The following is a 21,961-nucleotide window of genomic DNA, read 5'->3' on the forward strand; positions in this document are numbered from 1 at the left end:
CAAGAATGAAAAACAAAGTGAAAACCTTTGACAAATATACCCAAAATCTATTCTTAAAATATATATGCCTATAACCTACCCTATACCTAAATAGTAGAGTCTAAAGTCTATCAGCCAATCAGCAGTAGATAATCACAAGATTAAAGTCATACCATCATCATAATCATGAACACTTAATCAGCACCCTGAAGGAAACTGGAAGAAAATAAATGAAAGAATTGAAATAAGAAGTCATTTCAGTATGGCAGCTACATGTAGTCAATGACTTCACTATAAGTATTAAAAATCATTCATTTGGAATAAAAGGGGACACAAGTTCATGAACATGAATATTTGTTCATCTTTTCCGATAACTCCTCAACATATATCATTTTTCCACTAGCACAAACTTCAGAACAGTTTTGAAAGCCAAATCCATAGACAAGTGTTGGAGTACTCGTACTTGTACATATTTGAAATCTGAAACATTTACTCCTTTTTATTCATATGAAACGAAGTAAACGCTTATGGTGTAGCAAAAGCTAACAGGTAAAACGTAATTATTTTCAGATTTTAGCAGATGGTTTTTAGTAAAAGCGTTTGCTTAATTTTTTTATTCATACATATGCGAGTACATGCTTAAAAATTGGTAGTAAAAGCAAATGCCATGTTTTATTTATATAAACATGGTATCATTTGTACTTTATGAACTTTGTTACCGGGTAATGTTAATTTTTCAGCATTAACATTAATAAATGCAGTAATTTTGTTGCAGATTTATGTGCTTTTATATTTTCAAGGTAACCCCAACCCAGCCTTGAAAACTAACAAGTAAATTTCTGAAATCTGAAGCATTTACTCCTTTTTATTCATATGAAACGAAGTAAACGCTTATGGTGTAGCAAAAGCTAACAGGTAAAAGTAATTATTTTCAGATTTTAGCAGATGGTTTGTAGTAAAAGCGTTTGCTTAATTTTCATTCATACAAATGCGCATAAACGATTAAAACTTGGTAGTAAAAGCAAATGCCATGTTTTATTCATACGAACATGGTATCATCTGTACTTTATGAACTTTGTGAATATAAATTTTTCGCGATTAACATTAATAAATGCGGTAATTTTTGCGCAGAATTATTTGCTTTATAATTTCAAGGTTGCCCCAACCCAGCCTATTGAAAAATGACAAGTGCATATTTGAAATATGAAGCATTTACTCCTTTTTAGTCATATGAACCAAGTAAACGCTCATACTGTAGCAAAAGCTAAAAGGTAAATAGTTATTACTTCTCATTTTAGCAAATGGTTTTTAAAAATTGGTAATAAAAGCAAATACCATGTTTATTCACACGAACATGGTATCATTTGTACTTTATGAACATTGTTAATGTTAAATTTGTCACCATTAACATTAATAAATGCAGCGCAGAATTATTTGCTTTATAGTTTCAAGGTATAAGCCCTAACCCAGCCTTGCAAGTGACGAGTGCATGCATACTATTTGAAATCTGAAGCAAAAATTACTCCCTTTTATTCATACGACTCAGAGTACTCTGTACTCCAATTTGAGGACTAGACTCCAACACTGCCATGATAGGCACCAAAAACAATGAATGTTTATGAGTGCAGTTTTGTGAGCCTGCTGTTGGCCTTGTGAAATGCACGGAGCATTCTAACTGTCACCAATGACGTTATTCTTTCCATTGCACGATTGTAAAATATCCATGATTTGTTTTATGCAACGCCTGAATACATCCTCGTCATCTGATTGCTTACTAGTGTGACTGTGCTATATGGAACTTCTTTTTACCGTGGAATGGAACTTTTAAGTGCCGTGGGTTGGGACGATCATGACTCACGATTAGGCCTGGGCGAGTAGTGGATTTTTCTACTTGAGTACTCGCAAAGAAATTACTCGTGAGTACTCAAGTACTCGCGACTGAGTAGTTAACCGAATTCCCATAAAAGCAAAAAAATGACATATACGTTGGTATGACATGAAGTAGCTTACAAGCAAATAGCGTGCAAGTCACACACCATTCTTCAGCATTGAGATAAGTTTACTGTATGACATTTTGGGCCACTTAGTTGCTTGAATTTTTTTTTTTTTTGACGAACGGAATCCTAGGGAGAGAGAGGTGGAGGGAGTGATTCCCTGTTTGCAGGGGGACGTATTAAGCCATGAACACCAAACCCTAAATTGCTACTCGCAAGTGCCTGCTTCTACTCGCACAAGGACGAGTACTCAATAGATGAAAAACCACGAGTAAAAACGAGCATAAAATACTCACGAGTACTCAAGTAATTGAGTTACTCAAGTAATTGAGTTACAGGTGATCAACGATCAACCCACTAATCAGATGACGGGGATTTATTCAGGCATTGTATAATGGTTGCCAGTTGCCTTGTTCATGCTGCTTTCCCTGTCGTTTGATTCACCTACATGTAGCTCTCAAGATCTACGAGCATGTGCAACACATTGCATTCCTGTATACAAGGTGAGTCAACAAAAGCAGAGCCCAAACCCCCAAAATTATATGTCATCTTTAAAAATACGTGTAGCACTAAAAAATAACAATGACTGGAAAGCTATTTTTCTTAAGCTACTTTTAAATGAGAAAAATTACTTAAATACAATGACCCTAAAACCTATCTCGTCCAAAAATGCAATTTCAAGAATCGTCGCCACAATTGTCTTCAAACATCACCGGTGATAAAACCGCAGTTTAAAAGTTCAAAAATATTCAAATATCCTTTTGGAGGCTCGACTTTGAAAAAAGTAGATTTTATAAATCATAATGTTTGCCTAACTAGGGTTGTTAATTAAGATATTGTGTACCACAGATACTACAGTTATAGACAGTTGTTGAAACAAGCATTCCGTGTCATTTTCTTTGTTGTTCCGAACAGTCAAAACACACAATAAATTGCTTTTTTTTTACGAGACAGGTTTGAGGGTCATTGCGTTTAAATGGTGATATTCTTTGAACGGATCGAGCAATTTCAGTATTTTTTTCATCTAAGAGTAGTTTATGAAATTGGCTCTCCAGTCATTATTATTTTTGGTGCTGCACATTTTCTTAAATATGAAATATATTGCTTGGGGTTTGGGTTCTGTTTTTTTTTACTCACCCTGTACAAGCGCCTTGATCCCAAATCAGAGGTCATTATGACAACAAAGTGCTGGCCGTTCTCAGATACTACATCTGAGTGAACTATCGAGCCTGACCTCTTTCCCCCTCTCAATTCCAAATGAATGATTTCCCAAAAAAAAAGTTTATCTTATTTCTTCTTCTTTTGCTTCTGCTCTCGCTTGACCTTAGCCTGCTGGGTCGAGATGGCCGAAGCCTTCCAGCATAGATACAAGCCGATCAGGACCACAATCGCCGGCCCGATAATGAATGGAGTGGATAGGGATAGCGATTCAAAGATGGATGGCTTGTTTAGTTCCACCAGTTCCACGGTGAAGATGAGAGTTGAGTCAGCTGCAAGGAAAACAAGAACAACGAAGACATTTTACCAGGGTGGGATTTGAACCTACGAAACCAAAAAAAGGGGGAAAAGTTGACTTAAAGCTTCAGTCCATCATTTACAGCTATCCAAAAAGTAACTGACGTAATTATTGTTGAAAAACACATGGTTGAAAGATAGTAAGGGGACTAAACTCCCTGTCAAATTATTCTTTCTGGCGAGCTGTCGGTTTGAAGAAATCAACAAACGAAAGCCTTTCCAACGGTGTGTCTAAAGATGCACCATTGGAAATTTCCATTAGTAGTTCGTTTTTTCGAGTATCAAGAAAGAGAATAAAACTCTCCTTACAATGTTGTTTGTTGCACTTCAATGGGGCATTCCGTTGACAAGTTATGGTTGTTTAAAAGTTTGCATTTATGGCATGTAAACAAGTAAAACACTGAGAAAAAGGCCTTTAAGTTTCAACTTTGTATTCGTGAAAATGAAAGATGCCAATTGTTTTTCTTCCATAAAAAACTTGTATCCCACAATTTTTATACTACTTCTATAAAACATGTGTAGTAGCCATATCAAAAGTTACAAATATCAGTCAATTTGAAAATCGGGGAAAAAAATTACTCCCTTTCAGTGTTTTTTTCTCCTCCATTTTTCCATTTTGCCAGAATGCTTCACAAATATCTTTTTGTTAAAAATGGAGTCAACATTCGTATTTTTAATATTCTTCTCATATTTCTACTTACGTGGGATACTACCCTGTGCTTGTTTACCATAGCCTAAGTGAGGAGGAATGACAAGCTTGCGATGCTCTCTGTGGATGCAAAAAATAACAATTTTTTTAATGAAATGTCTCTTTATTAATTAAGTTTGACTTTGACCAAGTGTGCGTTAGGCTTTGGACAACCCAAAATCATCTATCAATGACCAAAAAAAGGAGTAAATCTTTTCAGTCTGATCTCCTGATGACGAGAAGAGCATACTGTTAATCGAGTTAAACCAACTGGTTCTTCTCAGAACCACACAACTCACTAAGAGATATCTTTCATTCGCATGGTGTTACTGCAAACCTCCCATGCATCTTTACAGGTTTTGTACCCTAAACAGAGATCAAGGTGTTTTGTGTTCTTAGGCAAGACACTTTACACTATTATCTCTGTGGACCCATGAGGATAGAAAACAGATTGTACTGATCTGGAACTGCTGCAGAAACTGATGTCATGACTTAATGAACGAGGGTAATAATGATACCGCACTCTGAGACATTGGTTTTAAAGTGCTATACAAGCAACAACTGTTATAATTTTGGTTACCGGTACACCCCTATGTTCCGACACACCTATGTTCCGACTGCACATATTCCTATTCCTATCCCTAACCCCAGGGCAGATCCAGAACACAATTTGGGGGTGCCAAAAGAATTCCCCCAAAAAGTGGGTCAAAAAATATCACAACGTTGAGTTCCCGAATTTTTTTTAGATTCTAGATGCTCTGTGGTGCGCGATCTGAGGCAAAATCTGACCACTTTTACCCAATTTTTTTTTAGGAAAAGTTGGTGGTGTACACAATGCCTGCCTTTATTGCAACGTCACTAAAAAAATAAAATTGGAATTTTTTTTTTTGGGGGGGGGGGGGCATGGCCCCCTGTTGGCCCCCCCCCCCCTTGGATCCGCCCATGGCTAACCCCAACCCTAACCAGGAGTAACACCATTTTATGTGTTGGTTGTCGGAACATAGGGGTGTTGGAACATAGGCGTGTCGGGGGGGGGGGGGGGTTCAGAACATAGGGGTTTTCTCATAAAGTACCTTGACCTACCCCAAACACATTCCCTTGACGCCCTCCTCCCATCCTTTAATGACGTTGTTTTTGCCGAGCTGAAATCTGATTGGCTCCCGGGAGTTGTCTGGCAGCTTGGACATGTCAAACACCATCCCTGACTCTAGTTTGCCCTGTGCGGAGTAACATCAATGAAAGAAAATTACTGTTTTATACGCACATCAATACAGACTCGACTATTAAAAACATGTGTGACTACTTGTCAAGAAAAGAATGCACAATATCGTGCTGTCCAGTTGTTGATTTTGAGAATACTAAACATTCGCTTTGTATCAATTCAATTAACGACTTTGATTAAGATTAGAAAACCAAGTTACTCAGAACTGGGACTTGGACTCAAATCAAGAATGAGGAGTTAGCGCTCTAGTAATTGACTATAGCTCTATGGTTTTTCCCACATCGGTGTGAAACACGCAGTGGGCTTGAGCTACTAATTATGTTGGTTAGTTGGTTGGTGGGGGGGGGGTGGTTGGTTGGCTGGTGGACACTTTACTCGGAGTGCATATACTGTGTATTACTCGGAGTGTATCACAGCTTTGCCAGTGAGTTTCTATGGAATACCTATATAGCTTTGTGACACTGATGCGCATGCATCTAATTTGCATATTAGATCACGCCCCATTGCATTGCAAAATTCGCGGTAGTACTGTTTGTAGAACTGCCGTGGGTTGTACCACTTGGTACTTGTTACTTTTTTAAAGGCTATTAATATGCATACCCATTTAAACGTAAAAATGTGGCTTTTGAGTGTAGGTTTTGCCTTTCTTTGAGAACTCGTCTCAAAACCTAAGACAATAGACTGGCACATGAAACAACTAGTCCAACACCCCTTTATGGTACTGCATTAATCAACTGTGTCAAAAGAAACATCTGGTACCAGTCTATGTTGTACACACCTCTCCATAGTCTGCCACCAGACTACCGAGGAGTAAAGCTTTTCAAACAGTTGGATATGTACCATTCTAGTCTAAGGCTTCAAAATGAAATCATTTGGTTTCACTCTCAGATGCAAATATTAAGGAAAAAGTCTCCTTTAAGGAAACATGCATTGTCAGCCTGGTTATTACTTGGGTCAATAGTGGTCAAGACCCCATTGGTTTGTACACAGTATGCCAGGAGGTGAGATACAAACATTTTGACCATTGGTGACCTCTTAAATAGTAGGAGGGTTAAAAATTGAATTGAGACTTCAAAACTTGGCTGGTAAAACTCTGAGGACCTTGTCTTTGCCTAATGAAAATTTGGAGAATTTTGTCGGCTAAAGAGTGGGTATAAAAGTTGGCCTGATTTAGTTTTGCGTGTTTTTCTGCACTCAAGGTCCAGGCTGATCTTGGCTTAGACGTTGGGATGTTCTGTTCATAACCAGTGTTTCATTCTATACAAATGCTCAACAGAAACGTTTTCTCTACTCCATAAGAAAAAAATCAAGTGGAGATTCTATTTTGCACTTCTGTCATTTACTCACTACATAGTGCACCGCCACTTCGTCGCCTACTTCAGCTTTCGCGGAACACTCTTCTGGTAAATGCTGTCAAAAGAGAAATGCAAAAAATTGGAAAGATTTTTAAATAGACCTAACATTCAGTAAGATTTGAGGCTTTGCATGGTGGAGATACTAAATAAAGAAAGGTTTGCGGAAACACCATGTGCGAATAATTTCTCAACTAGGAGAATGGTTCTGAAAAGAACCAGAGGTATAAACTCGACGTTCCGGTCAGTGTGCTCTGACCGTCTTCAGGAGAGACCGTCTCTCCTGAGGACGGTCAGAGCATACTGACAGGAACGTCGAGTTTATACCTCTGGTTCTTTTCAGAACCATTCTCCTAGTTGAGAAATTATTCGCACATGGTGTTTCCGCAAACCTTTCATTATTTAGACCTAACATTAAAACCATTCTGGAAATGGAATGAAAAATATAATATGATTAAAACCATTCTGGAAATGGAATGAAAAATATAATATGATAAAACGGGTAATATTGAATTACACAACTTCTATTAATTATCTCCCAATATTTACTATTTGACAAAGTACACTGGCAATTTAAGATTAAAAAACTACAAACTTAAAAAAAAATGTAAATACATAAAAACAGAACTTCAACTTTTTGGAACAGCGACCTTTATCGTAGTATTGATAATGATATCACAACAACATCGTGTATATGGTGTATCACACCGAGTATTATGCACAATATTTAATCAATGTTAAACAACAGCTGGAAAATGTACCACGCTCAGTTGCATGGCAGTGGCCATTTTGGTTATCATACCACAGTTACAATTATTCTTTACAAGACAAGTATAAGTTGTCCAATTTTGAACAGCTGTCCTCTGACAATGTGGTTTGGTTTCGGCGGTGGTCGACTATTTTCATTAATTTGGTGCATATTAATTTATGTATTAGCAAATTTATATCCTTGACATAAAATTATTAATGGCCACTATTGGCCACTGCTTTGCAATAAAGAATATGTACTAAAATGTTGCAAAATTTGTCGGACATTTGTCCTTCTTTCAATTAAAATGGCTGAGATGAAGAAAATATTAAGAATTATTATTAGCTCTAGAACTAGACCAAGCTGGAGTTACCCAGCCCTAAATTTTATCATTGGGTTGTCATTTAAATGACAACCCAATGATAAAATTTAGGACTGGGTAACTCCAGCTAGAACTAGACCCAGTAACTGGGGCGCAATAACTCCTTCTATCAAATTTGTGGATTTTGTCTGTAGTACTGGCTAGCTATATGCTAGTACGACCGACCAAAGACAAAATTCGAAAAAATGAGTTCTAGCGCCCCAGTCACTGGGTCTAGATCTGAATTAGCTCATAATTTGGAAAGAATGATGCATCCTGCCGCCACTTTTTTAAGTTATATATTATCTCAATGAAGGTCAGTCATTGCAAAAATGTTAAAAAGACATGAGTCTGGGACTGAGAAACATTTATAATTTTGTTAGAAAATACTTTGAAAATGCACTCGACTCTCCATAGACCTTGTACACATCCAAAGAAGTAGCGTTAGGATTAGCTGGAGTTACCCAGCCCTGAGTTTTATCATTGGGTTGTCATAAATGACAACCCAATGATAAAACTCAGGGCTGGGTAACTCCAGCTACGTTAGGATACTACATTCTTTCCCGTATTTTTTTCATTTCAGTCTTACTCTTAGTGCAAATTATTTAGTTTTCATGGAAATTCTTTCACTGAAACGCTAATTTCAAATGAAAACAGAATGCTTGTAAAAAAAATAGTATTTGTGAACACACTTTTGATGCATTTACCGATGAAATTTGATGAACAAGTGATGTGGACATAACACACAAGTACACGGGATATGTAGCAAATGATCATCATCGATCATATTTAGTAATCAATATCTTTACCATTAAAATAAATTACGGATATATGAAAGAAGCAAAATATGAAACCAAATATTTACCAAAGTTACGATCTCCAGCATTCCTTTCTTCTTTGCATTGACGAATGCACCGCATACTACAGCAAGAAGTACAAATGCCAAAAACCTTCCCATCGTGTTTACTGAGAAATTCAGGGAATAATTGCACCTTATGAGTTACACTACAGACGTTGGTGAACTACACCGCTCATTGATGCGTGCATAATAACTCCCCACATAGCGCAGTCCCAATGCACCACACGTGTTCCGTGTGTTTATGTATTTTACGACGGGCATTTAAATGACCTTTGACCGGCGTATTGCGTCATCTCATTAGCATGTACAACGGAATCATTCGCTCAGTAATGTTATTTTAAAAGTCTTTAACGAATGCCGTACGTATGTACTCGCAAAATTGAATTTATAACATCTGGAGTAGTCGTTATTTCCAAGTAAAATGTTAACTTGATTAATTGACCTACTTACTACTGTACTTTACACTTTATATATTATAAACTCTCTCCCTACATCAAGCGCCGAAATAGCTCAGTTGGGAGAGCGTCAGACTGAAGATCTGAAGGTCCCTGGTTCAAAACCCCCGGAGGACTCGCATGAGTTCTGAATTGTCCCGGGTTTCGGCAATCAGTTTTTTTCCCCTTAGAATTCCTAACAAACACCAGCTGAAGATTCATTATTTACTAATTCTTAAGAAAATACTTTTCTTTCCGCTTTTATTAATTAAGAAATATAACATGCTATTATTAATTAAGAAATATAACATCAAAAGTGACATCTTTTCTGTGCATATGCATTCATGTTTCCTTCATGTACTGCATGCACAAGGGCGGATCCAGAAGACAATTTTTGGGGGGCCAAAAAAAAATTTTGGTCCCCCCAAAAAGTGGGTCAAAAAATTACGGCGTGGGGTTCGGGGCCCGCTTAAGGGCCCGGAATTTTTTTGGGGGGGTTCTAGATGCTCTGTGGTGCGATCTGAGGCAATTTCTGACCACTTTAACCAATGTTTTTTTGAGGTTTCGTTTTTTTTGGGGGGGGGGGCGGGGCCATGGCCCCCTTTGGCCCTCCCCCCCTGGATTCGCCCTTGGTACTGCAAAATGTATTGTATCGTGAAAAACAAAATAAGAGTTTAAAGTTATATCAATTTCGAAAATAGTAAATTATAGAAATTTCGAAATTATTGTAATCAATCATTAGCATATGGGTTGCACATCTGTGCAGGAAAGAGCGGGTGCATGGGGCACGTCAGAAAATATTAAAACTAAAGAATCAGTGAGGTTGAGGAACATGACTTATTATTATTTTGTAGAAGTTGATAATCAAGATAAAAGTTTGTCAAAAAAAAAAAATTGATATCGCCCCCTGCATTCATTCTTAATTCCTCAGCATCGGCTGGTGAATTATGAACGACAGGTGAATGCACCTTAATTTGAGAATACCGCCCTCTATCAGTAATTTTCCTCCTCATCGCCAAGTGCGGTACCTTTTACATTTGTGCCACATCCCGATCTTTGACAACCACCACGATATTGGCACCAGGCTTAAATATTATAACAGTGTAGGGGTGCCCCTCCTATTACGAGATTCTCTTAAAAGTATTTTGTATTAAAGAATGTTGGCTTATTCTTTGACGTATATCAATATGTAGCAAAGATCTTAGTTCCAGCAAGTTATTCTGATGTTATCATAACATTGTAAATAACATTGGAAATAAAAAAAAGTGTGAAAGAGATAAGTAGTGTGTTCCCCAGTCCATTCATTAAAAATCTCGTCTGCTAGGTTTCGTCTCGATCTCGCGCGCTAGCGCTAGCACAGCACGGAAATTTGATGCCAGCTCGCTGAAAAACTCCATCGTCAAGAGGAATTTAGTAATTGTCCGAATCCCAAGAAAAAGGACCCCAAATGAATTTCCCGGAACTGTCAGTCACTTCAAAGTGCCAAACCACATGCTGCGAGGGATATTCAGGTAAGGTGTCAACTTCTTCAGTTGTTACAGATAGTTTTTAAACGGGAATTTCAACTCTTGTTTCCTACTCGACTGCGACTGTCAACGCCAGCTCTGCACCGTCATTTACTCCACACGGAGCGCCGGCGGTGCACAGTACTTCCGTATTACAAAACCGTGTGTGGTTAAACCATAGCAACTGAGTGATTCGTGCAGACTGCCTCACACTCACACTTGCACTCACAGTATCGTTGAATTTTGCCAGGAGTTTGCAAGTATTTCATAATATTGAATTCTTTTTTTTTCATCATTTTTTATTTTTTGGGGTCCAGATTATGACGTTATAATGAGAACACAGAACAGATGCCGGAAAAAAAGGTTGCAACCAGACGCCACTTCCCGAGCGCAATTGCGTGCAAAGTCTATAGCATGTAAAAGTATGGAGAGTCAAGAAAATTTTCTTAGTTCTAAACAAAATTGGAAATGTTTCTCAGTCCCAGATTCATGTATCATCATTTTTGCAATGAATGACCTTCATTGAGATGATGTATGAAGAAAAAAGTGGCGTCAGGTTGCAACATTTTTTTTCCCCAGATGTCAGATGAATGATCCCTTGTCATGCTTGTTTTGTCACAGTTGTGTGCTTTCTTTTGCAGTTTTTGTAATGCAAGTCGCACGTCATGAGGACATGAACAACTTGAACATTGACACGACATCGTTAATGTTTAATATGTCATTGCAGCATGTTTTTTTATAGCCCCACTAGTACGGTATTGCTGCATGCTGTACCTATTAAAACTAGTGCAGCAATACCGTTGCCACAGCGTAGCAATACCATTGCCACACTAGTGGGGGCTGAATGTTACTAAGTAGAACTATTTTTATGGATTTTTTCTGATTTTTTTTTCAGATATGTCTAAACTTCTTATTTTTCTTCTTCAATTTCTACTCCAGATCTCCATGAATGATCACTTGTGCGCTGTCTTTACGTCTTGCAAGTCGCACCAGGAGCCTAACGGAGTGGAATACAGACAGGCGAAGCCCCGCCCCCACGGACGCAACCAGCCCGAGTCGGCCGGTGCCCCAACAACCATTGCTGAGAAACCACAATCCTGGCAGCCCGTCGCGGCTGCCGATATGGCCACCACTGCGGCGGGGCTGTTCGGACACCAGGTGGACCTGAACCCGGGGAAAAATAACCGGTCCAAGTCCAAGCACTGCGGCCACTCCTTGTACAAAAAGAATTTTCACCGCCCGACCTTTTGCCACCATTGCACGGATATGCTGTGGGGCCTGTTCGGACAGGGATATATCTGTGAAGGTGAGAACTACATGTAGCTGCATTGTGTAGGCCTATGTGTTAAATGTATTTTCAGTTTGTTGAGTTTCGTGACTTCTGACTTTGTACACCCTTGACAATGCAGACGCTGACAAATTGGGATGCTGGTGACTTTCTGTTGACTTGTTCACACAGTTTTAGGACAAGTCACGGTTCAGTATCCAAACGGGCAGAGGTTCGAACCCGATTACACCCTATGTTCCGAATCTCCTGTGTTCCGATACCCCTATGTTCGGACTGCACATATACATGTATTCCTATCCGAAACCCTAACCCTAACCCTAACAGGGAGTAACACATTTTTATATGTGCGTTGTCGGAACATACATGTAGGGGTGTTGGAATATAGAGCAGTCACCTTCGAACCCAACTAAAAGTACATGTAGTTTTCTTAGTTTTACACACAAAAAAGATGATTGGTTTAGAGGGAATTTGGGGAACTAGTCTGGTTTCCAAAGGTATATTAGGAATAGTTGGTCTGAAATTTGTTGCCTGACCAAAGGACCAGTCTACTAGCTCAAAATGAAATTTTCATTAATTTTCATTAATTTTAGTTCAATTAAGAGAATTTCAAACTTTGATATAATGATTTCCGTCGAGGTAAGAATACTTTTCCTGGTTCGGCTTCAAAATCACAATGAAATCTTGACACTGACATGACGGAGGTGAAATTTATTAATAACACCCACTTTTGTAGCCTGTTTTACACACAAAATCTTGACAAAAGCCTTCAGCTTTTAATTTGTTCCAAAAGAGTACCATGTATTTATTATACAATTTTGAACAAGACTTGAAATTTTTCTCCAATTTTGTTTTTCTCATTTCCTGAGTCCTGACCTTTCACAGTGAAGTCTCAAAAGTGAAATTCCTTTCTTTATTAATCTCTTAAGCAGTGAAACCTCTGACTACAAATAAATTCTGTCAGAATTTGGAGTGATTAGCCGTTTATTTTGCTCTTCTCTTGCGGGGCACATCAGTACAAAGTCCACGACTCCACGTCAGTCTGATATGACACACCAGACAGTCCGATTAAAAAAAAAAAAATAGTCAATAACGCATAACAGAAAGTTTGTTTACCTATTCAGAAAAAAAAAAAATTCAATATTTTTTTTCAGGCTTTCATTGACGACTGACACTTTGACATTGACAAAATACAGCTTGGAAAATCAATCGGTTGGCAGATGACGTACATTGCTTTTGTTAAAACAGCTTTGTTTGAGATCTGTCTTTTGTGTTTGTGTTATTGTAATTGATGGGTTCATGTCTGTGCATGTATGAGTAGTTTTTTTTGTGGAAGAATTATACGAATGTACTCGTCAGATTGGCATGAGGTCACGGTATGACCTGGCATATTGTATTTATCGGATCAATAAAGTTGTATTTTAGGTAGCCAAAATTACATGTGCGTATGATATTGAATAGATATGTGTACAATGTACATTTGTACCTGTGCGTGCATTATTTACTGGTTTATATAGTATTGCAGAGGGTAAAAATGCAAGTACATGTGTTTGTCTATATTAAAGGGAATATACATCATTTGCTTTTGCTGTAATTTTCAGAAATGGATGGAATTGGGGGGTTGGAAATATAAAGCAAATATAGTTACACTGACTTTTTGGAGGTTTTGGGTTCGAAAATGCTATAAAAACCAAGAAAAATGATCATATTCCTGTAGTCTGGTTCCCTGACTCCATATAAGAAGAAACACAGCAGTTTACATACATTGGGGAATTGTAAGGTCAGGGAACCAGTCTAGCTGGCTCGTACCCGTTCATAGGTTTGTAATCGATTGCAAACAAGTGCAATGGTCAATTGGGGCCAGTATTTGAAAAAAAGCCAGTTGTTTCCAACGCTGATCGGCCGATCAGCGTTGGAAATTGATACAAAAATACCACTTTTCTTGAAAATGACAGTATACCAGGTGCCATAATTTTACAGAATGCTTTAGACTGTCATTTACCAACATCCTATTAAGGTATTTCGCAAAAACTTTGTAGTTTTATTTTTCGATGTTTGCAAATGTTGTATATTCCCTTTAAATATTCACGGACCATTAACTGTGTTTGTCTGAATAAATTTAACTCCCTGTTTTGATTGCGCTGGGTTCATTTTATGCACTTACAAAAATATCAGCTGTTTTGTGTTTAATTTGGCCATCGGGTAGTTTATAAACTTACGGTATGTTTTAGTAATTGCACATATCTACATTTGTATACGTATGTTGCATTCTAAGGTGCACATCGCATGCAGTATAATGGAACGGCCCAATTGGGCTGCAAAACGCGCTTTGAACGAAATGATTTTATTCGGAAATAACAATTAAAAGTAGGATATAAACATCCACACAATTATCCTTTCAAAACTGGGCGTTTTTGTGTAATTCCTGTATTATGCGTGCGAGAGTGAATTTCGGGGTCCACTTTTGCGACCCCATAAATTCGAGCTGTTTGGATGCTAGTTGTGATTTCATTCGTGAAGTGTTCGTCTTTTGCGGACGTTGAAGAAACCAGTATTTTTGCATTGGTGATTGGTCACCGCTGTTCCCGAGACACACAACGTGTATTTCGTACACTGAGAACGAAACGAAAAACACATTCGTGCTGCGTTTTGTCTGATGTAAACAAGCGGGTTTTTCCCCGTCTTTTCTCGGGATCTGTAAGACATTAGGTTGGTTTCCTTTCAACCAGATGTTTGAAATAGGCTAAGAAAACATGAAATTTTCCAGGATTTCAGGACCTTGTGCCCCTTTAATGGACATTCACTCTCATACATGTATTTCAGCTTGTCAGTTCAAACTTGTATGCATTTCCCTGAGACAAGTGATCTTCTGTATGCCGGGTGTTATGTATTAACCCTAACCCCTTGGGTATTTTTAGTAGAAAGTATCCTGAATCCGCCAAAATCCATCAATTTTGTCATGCACAAAAATGTTGGTGGCCAGTGAGTCCATCAGAATCCACCAGTTATCCGGGAGTAAATCAGTTGAGATCCTGAATCCAACAAAGTCCCACAACCTCAAGCTCAAATATGGAGGTATCCTGAATCCATCAAAATCCTGCAGTAACGCTAGGCTTACTGTCCTGAATCCATCAAAATCCCCCGACTTTTTCAATATGGAGGTATCCTGAATCCGCCAAAATCCTCCAAAACAGGGGTGTGGATTTTGATGGATTTACTATGTATGTACATGTATGTAGGTATCAGATAAATTTGTATTTAAAGTCGTATCTCATTTGCAAACACTCAAGCTACACAGTTGTACAATGTATATATGTACAGGTTTTTAACACATGCATTGTCAAGATAACTACTAGATGTTCAATTAAAATAAAGACATGTTTCTTATCATTATCACTGATTATACATGTACATGTGTGTACACACATGAGTCCAGTATCCTAGCAACTACCGGGTACCAACTACTGGGATATCGGAAACAAGTACATGTACATGTATGTACACAATGTACACGTGTAGTGGTTGATGTGGTACATAATGAGACTTGTCAACACGTACATGTACAACATGTATTTGACAACAAATTCCCGGTTAAGTGTTAAATTTTGTAATTGGTGAATGTGAAACCGCAATATATATGTGTATGTATGTAAGCAAACCCTCCCTAACCCCTTAGACCCTTTTTGCTACGGTACATGTACATGATGTACATGTAGGAACCATCCTCAATTCTCCAAAATCCTCCAACTGCCTCATTCCGTCAAAATCTTCCAACAGCCCTGCCTCTGAAAATGCATTCAGCCTCATTCCTCCAAAATCGTCCTCTTCTTCAAACACCATTCATCCTCATCCTCCAAAATCAACCGATACTGAATACATGTACCGGTACATGTCCATACCCTCCAAAATTGCCTTCGTCCTCAATCCTCCAAAATCTTCCAAAACTGCCCTGAGGACTTTGGAGGAGTGAGGAGGGTTAGGGTTTTAAGGCGGAGTTGTTGGGCAATTGTGTGTATCGCTTGGAAATGCAGGAGTAAATCTCCTGCGCATTTATTGTCAATAAAAACAACAAAGAACACTCTCTGGGATACCTGCAACGCATAAGCTGTGACACCCCACCCCCCCCCCCCCCCCAGCCAAAGTTGGATCCGCCCCTGCTATCTTGCACATTATGTATTGAACGCTGCTGTTGAATTAAATACACGTTCGCACACTTGCACTATTCTTAGTACCCCACTGTACAGTTCGGATTCTTTAATCATCTGTCATCGCCTCGGACAAATTTTTCGAGAGCTCTCTAAAAAGGAAACAAGATGACAAAAAAAGTTCTTCAATTGAAAGCTACTCCTCACCAAAACAACATTTCCAGGAACTGCAAATCAAGTCAAGCATCGGGAGAAGTGGATATGGGGGATTGGAGGGAGAAAAAAATTCCGCTCCTTCTGGGGCCTAGCAGAGGCGTCGCAATCAATGAATACAATCCAAGATGTTAGAGGGAAGAAAAAAAAAGTGGAGAGAGCAGTGAATTATTCGTCGGAGACTGCTTAGCGGCTCACAGTGATAGATTTAGATTGTCAAACACCTAAGGGTAAATTGCTATTTTGGGTGTGTATTTTTCTAATTCTGTTTACTGTTGTTGCATTAAATATCGGTTTAATTTAATGGGTTTGATTTTATGGAAATACCAGTGCATGTAGTTGATGTTAGGACGCTTAATGTACATGATGATGCCATGTCATTTGAATTCTGAGAATGCGTATCTTGACAACATGTACAATGTAGACATGTATCTCATCATTGTAATTTCTCAGAATTTACCCCGGCACCTATGAAAAGGTCCAATAATTTTAAAATGCCTTGTAAAAAATGTCGCAAAATAAATAAAACACGTACAAAATGTATTGGTCGGCATTGTGGGGTGCTGTGGTCCAATCGTTGTGATGTTCAACTCATGTGCTGTGGTACAAATGTACATGTACGTGGGTTCGAACCCTGACGGGGAACATGGTGCTTGTGCTCTTGGGCAAGACACTTTACTACAATTGCCTCTCTCCAACCTGGAGTACACATTGAAGGTACATGTAGAGACCAAATTGCGCTGATCTCGAGCTGCTGAAGAAAAATGGTCTCGTCCCTGACGAACAGGAATAATAATTGTAACTTTAGTTTTTGTTAACCTTCTAACTAAGTTATAAAGTGCTATGTACCGGTACAAGCGCCACATTATTATCAATGATTCATTTAATATAAACTATTAATAACAATAACAGGGATGTACAGGCACTTAACAAACCAATGATTTAATGAATATTGACAAAAACAGGGTTTTTCATGTTTTTGGAGAAGAGGGCAAAGAGATCTAACTTTTCTTTGGGGGGGGGGGGATTTTTTGCGAGGGCCCCGAAAAAAAAGTTCAAATTTGATTTTAATAAGGGGTTCGGAGTAGCTCTCCATTTTTTTAACAAATTAGCACATGAAAAATAGAATGCACTTATGACGTACATGTATGTGTACCATACATACAATCCAAATAGCTTCAGATACTGTATGATCCTTCTTTGATCCTCGAAAAAAATTCCAGAGCAGGCATTCAAGATTCTTGCAACTTAAAAGCATTTGTAAAGTTTATCCATACATGTAGGCCTACTAGAGTTTTTTCTGGCTTACAGTAAGTAAAGAGTGCAAACAAGAGTTTGTGGAAAGAATGTTTTCCTTGAAAAACATTTCAGGAGCCAGCATTCAAGATTCTTGTGACTTACATTTTGTAAGTTTGGGCATACTAGAGGTTTTTATGGTTTAAGTATAAAGAGAGCGATAAAGAGTTTGCCGATGGCATTTTTTTCCGTGGGCAGTGATTCTTCACAGACCCACAGGAGAAAGGGGAATAGCCGACGATGAACTGACCCACATTCCTTATGTTCTAAATCTTGTTCCCCTATCAGCTTGTTTTTCTGTTTGTTCCTTTTAAAGCCTACACGTATGCATAAATCAGTGAGTTGTTTGGCTGTGTTCCACCTGGAAGTTAAAGAGAATGTACAACATTTGCTTTTGCTGCAATTTTCAGGAATAAATGGATTTGGAGGATTAGTATGATATAGCAAATATTGTTACACTGACTTGTTTCACGTTTTGGGCTTGTAGGCCTACTGTAGACATTTTGACACTCCCTTTGGCCATGTAAAAAATATATTAAAAGTCACGAAATAAAATCTTATATTTGAACAAATATTAACATGAGTAAAATAGCTCAGTGGGCAAAATGAATAAATAAAAACCTGTTTGATGATTCAAATTTGCTTCCTAAACTTTTGTAATTCTGTGCTTTTTGTATACGGATCCGTGCGTTGTGGGGCTTTTGAGGGAGTTTCAAAATAGCCACTGCGTGTGTGCGAGGGCGTCACGGTCTTGTGTACATGTATGCAATAGAGATCAGTGGTTCTGTTAGGGTTAAGTTGCTGTATAGTCTACCAATAGACATGATCCATATTTACAGGGTGTATTCTGAAAACACTGAACCGATGTGCAACATGGATTGTCCATCACCGGAACACAAAGCAAGACATCCATAGCTGCGAAATCCAGTTTCGTCTCAATTCTAATTCACTTTACAGACCACAATATTGAGCCGCCGCGGGATGGGAGCGGGGGACAATGTTTTGAAACAATCAATATTTAATGCAAGTGCAGCTCAAGCAAAGCGCGAAATGTCAAGGCCGGCCCCGAATGGTTTTGGCACCTGCCGTATGGCGGATTCGCCGGCCGCTAAGAGGCTCGCGAGATGGTTTCCTTTTTTCTTTTTATTCTAATTCAGATTATGGTCTGTCCGTGCAAGGTCTCTCGCACAGCGTTATTAATTATTGGATGGAAAGTGAATCACACCGCGCCCCATTAATAATGACTTGACATTTAAACTGCACATTGTTTTTATAAACAATTTTTATGTGTACTTTCCTGGCTTCAGTTTTTCTATGTAAATTGCATAAATACATAAATTACAAATGTACAATTAAAGGGAATATACAACATTTGCAAACATCGAAAAACAAAACTAACACATTTTTACGAAATACCTTACTAGGATGTTGATAAATGACAGTCTAAAGCATCCTGTAAAATTATGGCACCTGGTGTGAAGTCATTTTCAAGAAAAGTGGTATTTTGTATAAATTTCAAACAGTGGTCGGCCTGTTGGAAAAACCTAACTATTTTTCAACTACTGCTCCAAACAGTTTGCCATTTTTTTTTCAGTCCAAATTTTGGTTGCTATTGGTTACATGTTCATGAACGGGTGCAGGCCAGCTAGACTGGTTCCCTTACCTTACAATTTTCCGGCATCTATAAATTGATCCATTTCATCTTTGGTGGAGTCAGGGAACCAGACTACTCGAATATTTTTGTTTTTCTTGGTTTTTCCAGCATTTTTGAACACAAAACTTCAAACATGTCAGTGTAACAATATTTGATCTATTATACTAACCCCTCAAATGGTTCATTTCTGAAAACTACAGTAAAAGCCAATGATGTACAGTACATTCCCTTTAAAAATTATCTGTGTGTATACATACATGTACATGTTTACCATGTTGAGCAGGGTTTGACTTTAGCGGTAGCCAGCTAGCCAAATGCTAGTCAAAACAGCAGATGGCTTAGTCAAACTATTCCTTACATGTAAGTAGCCCGGCTGGCGAGTCAAAAATTATTGGGATGCGGCAAAGGACAGGAAGAAATAAATCGTTGAATTCAGAAAGCAAACCTGTATCAATTTGTGTCTAATTTTATTAACCGTTTACTGGGGTTAAGTTACATGTATAAGATCTGTTTATTAAAAACACTGACAAGATTGCCTCGGGATACACGTTTTACATAGGTATGCACATAACTGTTGTTTATGAGACACTCTACAAATGAAAAACATGCGGGCTAGTGAAAATGCCCGCGGGCTACATGTAGTTAAGAGGCTGTTTTAGTAGCCCGGCTGGCCAGTGAAAAAAAAAAGTTAAGGTCAAACCCTGTTGATGAAGTTAACATGGTTAAAGGGAATATACAACATTTGCAAACATCGAAAAATAAAACTACCAAGTTTTTGCGAAATACCTTAATAGGATGTTGATAAATGACAGTCTAAAGCATCCTGTAAAATTATGGCACCTGGTATACTGTCATTTTCAAGAAAAGTGGTATTTTTGTATCAATTTCCAACGCTGATCGGCCGATCAGCGTTGGAAACAACTGGCTTTTTTTTTCAAATACTGGCCCCAATTGACCATTGCACTTGTTTGCAATTGATTACAAACATATGAATGGGTACAAGCCAGCTAGACTGGTTCCCTGACCTTACATTTCCCCAATGTATGTAAACTGCTCTGTTTCTTCTTATATGGAGTCAGGGAACCAGACTACAGGAAAATGATCGTTTTTCTTGGTTTTTATAGCATTTTCGAACCCAAAACCTCCAAAAAGTCAGTGTAACTATATTTGCTTTATATTTCCAACCCCCCAATTCCATCCATTTCTGAAAATTACAGCAAAAGCAAATGATGTATATTCCCTTTAATGCATTATTACATGATCTAGTCAACGTACTTTGTATAGCCACAATTCTTTGTTAAATTGTTAAAATTATAAATTGTTAAAATTACGTACATTGTTTTCATACAGTGAATTGTACTTTGTCAACTTACCGGCAGAATTCTTTGTTAAAATACCTCAGGTACTGTACATGATGATGTACATTGTACATGTGTAAACATGTACATTGTACTGGTACATGTACATGAATATGAACTTGTACATGTATGACAGTGTACATGTACATGCTGCATACAACATACATGTATGTAAATTGTACATTGGTACAATTAATGGTAATGTACAGAAAATGGTATGCATTGAGTATAAAATAAATTTACATTACACCATGTTCACTGAACATGTACAATGTACACGTGTATGTATTACATTTTTTGTATGACAATGTATTACATGTACATTGTGTACGATGGACAATGTATAGCACTATACAATGTACATGGTTTTAAAAAGGTATTTGATAGAAATTACCAACATCTTGAAAGTCTCCAGTAAAAAAAACCTTGTTCTCTTTTTTTAGTTCCTCCTGAAAAACCTCCGGCCAATTCCACCTGATTCTGACGTACACCACGTCACGTATGTTTGTGCAGCGCGCGCGGGTTCGCCACAGTCAGTTAAATACTATTAGCATCTGCATTGACATGACACCGTGGAGAGACTGCACGGATACCTGATAATGCCACTGGGTCATTAAATGTGAAATGATTCCGTCATGGCCGGTCTTTGTCGGAATATTTCATCGCTAGACCTTTTTTTAGAGGGCTTGGTTGTAACGGACGTCAGGAAATACAGTGTACATTTCAAATTGTATATAGGCCTACATGTACATTTGTAGAAACTGATTAAGGTTACTTTGTAAGAAATCAGAATTGTCTGTGACAGAACCAATAAACCATGATGTCTAATTAATGATTCAGAGAAAATATAAAAAACTCCTAGTCTGTAATATCCTTGACCTTTACTACATTTGTAGATGATGGATACAGGTACATGTACATGTCGTGCATACATGTACGTGTACATGTAAACTGTATTTATTTTTGAAAAATGCATTTTCAGCTTAATTGGTGAGCTCTTTCTTAAATGATCTGTAAGGGACCTAACATAAAGCTTGAATTCCCCATTTCTGAGACATCACTGTTTTATGTTTGTTACAGGTTAATTAGAAATAAACATACATGTAAATTACACTGAAATTTGTATTAAACATGAACGTACCAGTATTATCCCTACCCCCCCCCCCCCCCCCCCCCAGGGGTATTCTCTAGGCACCCTGCCAAATGCAACTGAATGCAATGAACTATGGTTATACAAACCAGCCAACCTTTGTACCAAGTACCTACATGTACATGTAAAATGCAACAACTTTTTACCATATTCTGTTGCATGGTTAGGGTTAACAGTGTGAAACTAACATTTGAAATCAATAA

General features: G+C 38.1%; 2 protein-coding genes across 3 annotated transcripts in view; one reads left to right on the forward strand and one right to left on the reverse strand.

Moving 5' to 3' along the window:
- Positions 1 to 3,079: 3,079 nt before the first annotated feature.
- Positions 3,080 to 9,331, reverse strand: LOC119724556 (FK506-binding protein 2-like). Its single transcript, XM_038195658.1, has 5 exons — positions 8,725 to 9,331; positions 6,746 to 6,808; positions 5,260 to 5,393; positions 4,190 to 4,257; positions 3,080 to 3,463 (listed from the first exon to the last, which is right to left on the reverse strand). The coding sequence occupies exons 1-5, from the start codon at positions 8,815 to 8,817 to the stop codon at positions 3,261 to 3,263; spliced, it is 561 nt and encodes a 186-aa protein (XP_038051586.1). The 5' UTR covers positions 8,818 to 9,331; the 3' UTR covers positions 3,080 to 3,260.
- An 856-nt stretch (positions 9,332 to 10,187) lies between these two features.
- LOC119724557 (diacylglycerol kinase theta-like) overlaps positions 10,188 to 21,961 on the forward strand; it is a 91,391-nt gene continuing 79,617 nt past the window's right edge. The window contains exons 1-2 of one of the 2 annotated variants that reach the window (XM_038195660.1): positions 10,188 to 10,663; positions 11,597 to 11,963. In XM_038195660.1, the coding sequence (XP_038051588.1) occupies positions 11,603 to 11,963 (361 nt within the window). In that variant the 5' untranslated portion in view covers positions 10,188 to 10,663; positions 11,597 to 11,602. The remainder of the gene's footprint in view (positions 10,664 to 11,596; positions 11,964 to 21,961) is intronic. The other variant, XM_038195659.1, reaches the window with a different exon arrangement.

This window comes from Patiria miniata, unplaced genomic scaffold (assembly GCF_015706575.1).
Source record: "Patiria miniata isolate m_02_andy unplaced genomic scaffold, ASM1570657v1 HiC_scaffold_18, whole genome shotgun sequence".
Taxonomy (NCBI): Eukaryota; Metazoa; Echinodermata; class Asteroidea; order Valvatida; family Asterinidae; genus Patiria; species Patiria miniata.

Coding starts and splice junctions, on each gene's coding strand:
- LOC119724556 (XM_038195658.1), bottom strand. CDS start 8,817: ATGGGAAGGTTTTTGGCATTTGTACTTCTTGCTGTAGTATGCGGTGCA. Junction 6,809..8,724: donor TGCTGGAGATCGTAACTTTG/GTAAATATTTGG, acceptor CTCTTTTGACAG/CATTTACCAGAAGAGTGTTC. Junction 4,258..5,259: donor GTCAAGGGAATGTGTTTGGG/GTAGGTCAAGGT, acceptor TTGCATCCACAG/AGAGCATCGCAAGCTTGTCA.